Consider the following 8,525-nt stretch of genomic DNA (forward strand, 5'->3'; position numbering starts at 1 on the left):
ACACCAAAAGGCATAAGCTCTTATCAGCAACGTCATAAAACTTGTTCTGAAAGATATCCAGGAGACAATTAATTATGGATTAGAAAGACTAATTGTGAACTCCAGTAGCTGGAAAATCACCATTCCAGCTAGCATATGGTTGAAAGAAATCTGTGATGTTTAGAAAGTGAAAAAGTACATAATATGAAGTACAAAACTGAATTCATCTTAAATAGCAGAATTGACATAGGTAATCAAGCATCAATCATAAGAGGATGGTCTAATTTCACCTAGCGGTGACTATTGACCAACTGGAGCATGATCTTTTGAAGTGTTGAAAGAGAATCTTCCATACTAATTCTTGCATCAGGTGACACTAAAGTGCAGCTCAAAGCTAACTCTATGATAGACAACAAACACTGCATCTTTGCGTCAATCCGTTCATCCTCTAGCTCTACCAAATTAGCATCCACCACCTTATGAATCTCATATGGAAAAGAATCACTTACCCAACGTCGTATGCTCAAGTCTCCAGTAAATATTTCATCACCTGGTTTGGTTCTTGTAAATGTCTCCATCATCAGGATGCCGAAACTATAAACATCACAGCTCGTGGATACCATTCCATCTTGTCCATACTCTGCAATCATGGGTTGAAAATGATCAAAAATGCTTCCTAACTATCGAGTAATAGGCTAAAACTGATCATATATATCGGGGAAAAGAATTAATGTTTTGGGTATTCTGAAAACATGAGAAAGATGTAAAAGTTTTAATACCTGGAGCAATATATCCAATGGTTGCTATTGTCCTTGTTTGAACAAAAGTCTTCCCTGCACCTAACAATTTTGCAATGCCAAAATCACTGACATGGCCAACCATTTCTTGATCTAGCAAGACATTGCTTGGCTTTAAGTCACAATGCACCACCGGATTTGAACAACCACTGTGGAGATAGACCATTGCAGATGCAACATCTATCATTATAGCTAATCTCTGTAATAAATCCAAGAACAAGTTGTGAGAGTATAGCCATTTATCAAGTGTCCCATTGGACATGTATTCCAACACTAAGGCTTTGAAATCAAGGTTGGAGCAACTGGTGATGACTTTGGTCAGATTTCGGTGGCGGAGATTGCGCAACATCTCACATTCTGTATCAAAACTTTTGAATGCACCCTCCAATTGCACATTGAATACCTTTGCTGCCAAAAGAGTACCATCCTTTAGTCTCCCTTTGTAGACCTTGCAGAAACTCCCGTTACCAAGCAAGTTGCTTTCATTGAATCTTTCGGTTGCTTGTTCAAGTTCATAATAGGAAATTCTTTCATGACATTTTATCAGAGACACATCAGCTTGACCTGCATTCTTTTTTTCCTTTCTCAATCTCAAAAATACATATGTGAGGGCTAATGCAAGAAATAGCATACCAACTCCCAAAACCAATATTGCCTTTTTTTTCTTTGACCTCTTGGGAGATTTGATGACGCATGGTGAAACATGAAACTTAGAGTCGCCACAAAGGGCATAATTTTTCAAGAAAGATTGACTTGTGGCATTTGCAAAAGGACCACCCGTGGGAATCTCTCCACTGAGTTCATTAAATGAGAAGTTCAAGTATTTGAGATACACGAGAGCTTCTAATGACTTTGGAATTTCACCACTAACATTGTTAATGCTCAAATCCAAGAATTCCAAGGCCAGCATTTTGCCAAATGAATCTGGAATAGGCCCATCTAATTTATTATGTGCTAGAGAAAGTTTCATCAATCTATCCAGACCCCCTAGTGTGCTAGGGATCTTACCATTAAAATCATTTTTTGACAGATCAACTATTGTTGCAACCTTTAAATTTCCAATCTCTATAGGAACTTCCCCAGTTAATAAATTGGACGAAACATTGAATTCTAGGAGATCTTGAAGGCTCCCCAAGCTTGAAGGTAAGGTCCAGTTCAGCCTGTTGTTAGCTAGATAAAGATACCTCAAACTGGTAACGTTCCCTAAGCATGGTGGTATGGAACCAGAAGCTTGATTTTTTGACAAATCTAATGCTCCAAGTTTATTTAAATTGCACATAACATCTGGTATGGTTCCTTTTATCATGTTGCCACCTAAGTAAAGTTCTTGAAGGTTTGACAAGCCTTGGATGGTTTTTGGAATATATCCAGTCAACTCATTTTGTGACAAATCCATCTTTATCACACCGGTAAGATTGCCAATTTCTCCAGGAATGAAGCCTTTCAGTTTACAATACCATCCTTGGAAAATTTGCAGAGAATCAGAGAAATTCCCAATGGAGGCAGGCAAAAAACCGTCCAAGGGATTCTCGGCAAAAGTGATTTCTTTCAGTTTCCTACAGTTTGTCAAAGATGTCAAGAAGCTCAATGCTGAATTGCTGAAAAAATTATTCCCCCCAAAGTTCAAAATCTCAATGTATTCTAAGTCACTAACTGATTCAGGAATTGGGCCTGTAAAACTGTTATAGGAGAGTTCAAGTACACTGAGTCTAGAAGACTTTGAGATAGAAGCAGGGAGAAAACCACTCAAACTATTCTGAAAACAAGAGAATCCTTCTAGGTTGGGCATTCCACGACCTAAATCTGAAGGTAGAGTACCTGAAAGCCTGTTTTCTGATATTCCTAGGAGCTGCAGTGCTGACATGTTGAAAATGCTTGCGGGGATGGAACCAGTAAGCTTACAGTCGTTTAATGACAGAATCTGTAGTTTCTTAAGATTACCTAGCTCCACTGGTATCTTTCCTGTAAAGTGGGGAAATATAAATATATATGAGTACCAAATTGGTCGAAGAGTGAAAAAGAAGAAAATTCAAAATTTCTTGCTAGGAGATGCAATACTACCTCCCAAGTGCTGTATTCCAAGAGCTATATCTGTAAGATCTGTTATGTTGCCTAACTCTCTTGGTATGGTTCCAAGTGAACTCGTTTACAGACAATGACAAAATTTTGAGGTTTTTGCATTTTTCCAAGTTTGGTGGAATAACGCCACCTAGGATGTTTTCTAAGAGGCAAAGCCCTTCCAAGTTTGGAAGATGGTCACATATAGTTGTTGGAAGCTCACCACTAAGATTATTGTTGGTAAGAGCAATGATTCGCATGGTTGTAATGTTATAAATTGATGGTGGTATAGAGCCAGTAAGGTGGTTACTTCCCAGGTTTAAAGCAGTCATGTAATGAAGATCACCAAGTTCTCGAGGGATCTCTCCTTCAAGAAGATTTCCCTTTATTTTCAACACCTCCAGCTTTGTTAGATTGGAAAGTGAAGATGGGATTTTTCCTGAAAATTGGTTGCTCGACAGGCACAAAATGCAAAGGTCTACTAGCAAACTTAAAAATGATGGAATGGCACCAGTGAAGTTATTGCTTGAGACATCAATCAATTTCAACCTCTGCAAATGAGCCAACTCTTTGGGCAAATCTCCACGGAAAGAGTTGTTACTAATGTTGAGGGAAACAAGAAATGAGAGGTTTCCAAGGTGTGGAGAAATGGTACCATGAAGTTGCATACTAGAAATGTCTAAAGCTGCGACTCGATGGTGTGGGGAGGTGCAAGTGATTCCAATCCAGGTGCAAACAAGGGTGGAAGAAGACCAGTTGGTTGCTAAGATGTTGTTAGGATTAGAAGAAGAAATGTGAGATTTGAAGGCAAGAAGAGCAGCTTCATCAGTACTAATAGATAGTGAAGTATGGAGCAGAATGAAAACCGAAAGAGCAAAGAGAAGATCGCAACTTCTTCCCATAACTATAACTGACAGGTTTCTCTTTTTCCTAAAACAAGAATTGATGACTGGAGTATTTTTTGGTTTAGAGTGACAATTTGGAGTTCAACAACTTCTTTTAGTGAAGACTAGAAAATGGCATTAGTGACCTACAGGGAAAATGTTTTTTGCCTTCAATGAAATGTGCAAGAATCTTGGTCTTTCTGATCACTACTTGTGGCCTTGCATTTTGAATACTGCCATTAGTTTTGGCGTGATTTTTGGGTCTATCAATAGTCCTCTCTACCCTTCATAATGTGTTACACATCTCCACAAGTGTGTTACACAGGGATGGGTCAACGGAATTACTTCAAATTACAATAAGAGGCCTAATATGATGTGTAAAATTCATATTACTATTGACTAGAAACAAAAAAAAAAATTGTTTTATGATATATGGACTAATAAAATATAAACTATATATTTTACTCCATCTAGTCCATACTATTTGAACTTTTGACATTTTTTCAATTATTCAATGTTCAAGAGAGTTGTTAAAAATTTCTTCCATTTTTGTCTTTCATTTACCTTTTCTAAGTGATAAGTTCAAGAGAGTTAATTGTTCATATTTATATTTTTACTTTGAATTATTTTTATTTTCAAGGATAGTTTTGGAATAACTAAAAAGACAAAAGTGGTGGTGGTGTCCAATTACAAGCTCATTTTTAGCTAATTTCTCTATTAGTCGCATGCTTGCATGGCCAAATTCTTGTGCCAAATCCAGGGATCATCAGTCATTGAAGCTAGGCATATATGTCCTCCATTGTTTTTTTACAGAGTCAAGGATGTACACATTCTTGATTCTTTCCTTTTTGATGCAAGAATAAGTTGTTTATCATTAAAACTTTGCACTAACAAAACAAAGATGGGAAAACCCCTAGAGAAATATTCACAGAAGAGCATAAGTTATTACTGAAAGAAGGGAAAAGGTGGATGAAAGACACTGCAAATTCTTGTATGATTGTCGCTACTTTGATTGCCACCATGGTCTTTGCTGCTGGATTAACTGTGCCAGGCGGTAATAACAGTGATAATTGCATTCCCATATTGCTAAAATTGTATGGATTTAGGATCTTTGTCAATTCAGATGCAGTGGCACTATTCACCTCAATAGTTTCCATCATTATGTTCTTGTCCATTGTGACATCCCACTATGCTGAAGATGATTTTCTTGTGTCGTTGCCAGCCAAGTTATTGTTTGGACTCACAATGCTGTTTGTCTCGATAGTTAGCATGCTCTTGGCTTTTGCAGCAACATTCTTTTTGGTCTATAGTAATCATATGGGTTGGGAACCAAAGCTCATTGCAGCTTGTGTTGGTGTTCCTGTGGCTTTATTTGGGTGTTTACAGTATAAATTATGGTTTGATGTGGCAAAATCAACATATTGGTCCAAGTTTTTCTTAGATCGGGAAAGCACAAATTCTCTTAACAACAGAGCCTTCATTGCTGATGACGGTTTCACATAGGAGTATCTTCTTATTGTCAGTAAAATACAGTGCAAAAACATTGTATGTTTGTTTATGAAACTTGAGAGAATTTTTTCATCAATGCTATTTGAGATTGGTAATAATTAATAGGTTTAGCACATCATTTACTTGTATGTAAGTGTAAGCCACTGACAAAATCTGACATCATGACACTCACCTCGACACTAAACCGTAAAACACAATTGTCTTACGATCCATATATCCAGTAGTATTCACCTTGCAATGTTCGAAGAAGTAACTGTAGAATCAATATATATAGAGGTGACAAATTATGCAACATCCTAACCCAACAACGAGAAGTTATCACATTTCTTGCTTCGTCAGTGTCAGTGCTAATATTGCCTTTATGAGATGTTTGCCAAAAATGTCAACCTAAATGTCCTATGATCACTTCTGGTTAGTTGTGGCGACGTTGCATTTAATGACGAAGAAATGAAGACACAGAGGAATCGAACATAAAAGGATTAATATTTATTTGCTGAACACTATTTTCCATATTTTTTGTTCCATATATATATATACTGTTTGAGGCAATAAAACATTGTTCTAAAAATGATATATCTTGAACGTCCAAGACACATTGTACAAGTATTTTGAGCCTTATTTGCGAACTAGGCAGATTCAATATAGAGGCAAGTTGGTTGGGGTATTGAAGAAGACTGTAACTGAGCAGGAGCTTCATCTTCATTTTCTCTCCTACTCTTCAAACTTCTCAATGTAATCGCTTCATTGGAATAGCCATACCCTTGAGTATGTTCATTGAAATTGTGTGGTGTGTTGAAGATCGCCTCTGAACTGTTTTGACGAATCCTGAAAAATATAAACAAGATGAGATGAATTATATTGAGCGTTGTCATTGTCTAAAGAGATCTTTTATTATATATATATATGATAGATGCAACTATTTATCATTTTTCTCATTTTCAAAGAACATGAGAAAATATTCCCACTAATCAAACATAAAATAATTGAAAACCATATGTTTCCTCCGTACCGAACACACTCATATAATATGTAAACTAATGTGATTGAAAATGGGAGATACAATATTACTAATTAATATATTGATGATAATTTGGAGAATAAAAGAGAGAAAACATGCCTATCTAATCCTTGATTGTTTGGATCAATTTCTTTGCCAAATGGTTGGTATCTTGAGCTTGTCCTATTAGGTGACCTTCTTATAGGACCGCCATTCCTACTGCTAAACCAAAATGACAAAAACAAAATTTACTTACATCTAAGAATTGATTAAATAAAAGTTTGAAAATATGTAATAAAAAAATAATAATTGGCAATATCATCAATAACATATGTATTTTTGAAATTAAAATAGGGAAAGGAAAATAAACCTTGTATTTTGTGGGAATTCACTATCCAAGGAACTCAAAATTCCATTTTGCTGACCAACCATCAACTTAGACTTGATGGAGTGATTTTGTAATTTCTCACTAGTATTATCTTTGCATCCCATGAAATATATATAAGATAACGAATAGTCATCAACGGTAATTGGATAAGTTATTTTCGAAGAATTCTTATCCGTTGATGAATAACCAGAGATGTTGGTGGTGGTCATAGGTAATTCTGAAATATCCTCAGAATTTTGTATTGAGGTACTAGGAATAATGTTGGTGTTCATGGGATGCTCTTGAGTTAAATCAAATATTTTTGATAAGCCTGCTTCTTCACCAAAATCAAATTCATTGTCCCATGGTATAGTAGAGGAATAAAGATCTTGATTATCAATATCTATGTAATTGTTTGGAACTTCATCCATGGTTACTAATGTATATAAAAAAAAAAAAACAAATCATGTGTGAACAAGGTAAGAAACAAAGGTATTTTCAAAACTAAAAAACTAAACCAGTAAAAAAAAATATAATCAGAAAAAGAGAAGCTAATAGAATATATACTCACAGGATGGAATGATCTTACTCACCGGTGTATCGATACCTAAAACCACGGTGTTAGCGAACCACTCAACAGTAATAAATTACACTTAAGAATACTAGATTTAGTAGTAGAAGAAAAAATCCAGAAATTCGTTGTTGTAAAATAAGATGAAATCCCTTTATTTATAGACAACAAAAGGTAGTGTGAACAACTGTGCCTTATCAGGAAAGTCACAACCCTTCAGAAAAGATACAACCTTATGAAAAAGTCGCAACTTTTTATAAAAGTCATAACTCTTCGTGGAAGTCACAACTCTTCAGAAAAATCACAACTCTTCATAAACGTCACAACTCTTCATAAAAATCACAACTCTTCATAAACGTCACAACTCTTCATAAAAATCACAACTCTTCATAAACGTCACAACTCTTCATAAAAATCACAACTCTTCATAAACGTCACAACTCTTCATAAAAATCACAACTCTTCATAAACGTCACAACTCTTCATAAAAATCACAACTCTTCATAAACGTCACAACTCTTCATAAAAATCACAACTCTTCATAAACGTCACAACTCTTCATAAAAATCACAACTCTTCATAAACGTCACAACTCTTCATAAAAATCACAACTCTTCATAAACGTCACAACTCTTCATAAAAATCACAACTCTTCATAAACGTCACAACTCTTCATAAAAATCACAACTCTTCATAAACGTCACAACTCTTCATAAAAATCACAACTCTTCATAAACGTCACAACTCTTCATAAAAATCACAACTCTTCATAAACGTCACAACTCTTCATAAAAATCACAACTCTTCATAAACGTCACAACTCTTCATAAAAATCACAACTCTTCATAAACGTCACAACTCTTCATAAAAATCACAACTCTTCATAAACGTCACAACTCTTCCTAAAAGTCAAGTACTCTTCGGAAAAATTACAACTCATTCTCTAGCATCTGTCATTCAAATAGGCCAAACTTGAAGTCCGAAGTTGGGAGCCTAATACCTGAGCCTCCACTGGCTTATTACCTGCAGATAAAACAATGGATGGAAACCTACTAATATCCCATCCAAGAATTTGACAAATGACACTTGTCATTTTAATTTAGGTAGATTTCATATTTGGATGAAATTTTAAAATTAACATGTCTAGATGGGATCGATGACTGAATTTTCTATAAATATTATACACTAAAATAGGAAAATAACTAAAAATATATCACTTTGTAGGACTTTATTGGATATGATAGGAAAAATTTCTGTTGTATGTCAAAATTATGTTGAGGAACCTCTTTTCTTTTCTCAAATAAGTGAGAATTCTAAACGGTTTTTTTGATATTATACACCAAAATAGGAAAAATAACTAATA

At 35.2% G+C, this 8,525-nt stretch overlaps 2 protein-coding genes across 2 annotated transcripts; one reads left to right on the top strand and one right to left on the bottom strand.

The window, feature by feature from the left end:
- Positions 1 to 895: 895 nt before the first annotated feature.
- Positions 896 to 3,736, bottom strand: LOC102581933 (probable LRR receptor-like serine/threonine-protein kinase At3g47570). The gene is made up of 3 exons (XM_006362552.1): positions 3,058 to 3,736; positions 1,080 to 2,738; positions 896 to 975 (listed from the first exon to the last, which is right to left on the bottom strand). The coding sequence occupies exons 1-3, from the start codon at positions 3,734 to 3,736 to the stop codon at positions 896 to 898; spliced, it is 2,418 nt and encodes an 805-aa protein (XP_006362614.1).
- A 1,002-nt stretch (positions 3,737 to 4,738) lies between these two features.
- Positions 4,739 to 5,221, top strand: LOC107057916 (uncharacterized). The gene has a single exon (XM_015303048.1). It carries the CDS (start codon positions 4,739 to 4,741, stop codon positions 5,219 to 5,221), a length of 483 nt encoding a protein of 160 aa, XP_015158534.1.
- Positions 5,222 to 8,525: the final 3,304 nt, after the last annotated feature.

This window comes from Solanum tuberosum, unplaced genomic scaffold (genome assembly GCF_000226075.1).
Source record: "Solanum tuberosum cultivar DM 1-3 516 R44 unplaced genomic scaffold, SolTub_3.0 scf00406, whole genome shotgun sequence".
Classification (NCBI taxonomy): domain Eukaryota; kingdom Viridiplantae; phylum Streptophyta; class Magnoliopsida; order Solanales; family Solanaceae; genus Solanum; species Solanum tuberosum.

What these genes read in the sequence shown, in the direction of transcription:
- LOC102581933 (XM_006362552.1), bottom strand. Translation starts at nt 3,736, where the DNA reads ATGGGAAGAAGTTGCGATCTTCTCTTTGCTCTTTCGGTTTTCATTCTG. An exon ending in TACCAACAATAATCTTAGTG is followed by an intron (nt 2,739 to 3,057) that starts GTGAGCTTCCAA and finishes CCCACTTTACAG; the next exon opens with GAAAGATACCAGTGGAGCTA. An exon ending in TCTGACCAAAGTCATCACCA is followed by an intron (nt 976 to 1,079) that starts GTTGCTCCAACC and finishes GATTTATTACAG; the next exon opens with AGATTAGCTATAATGATAGA.
- LOC107057916 (XM_015303048.1), top strand. Translation starts at nt 4,739, where the DNA reads ATGGTCTTTGCTGCTGGATTAACTGTGCCAGGCGGTAATAACAGTGAT.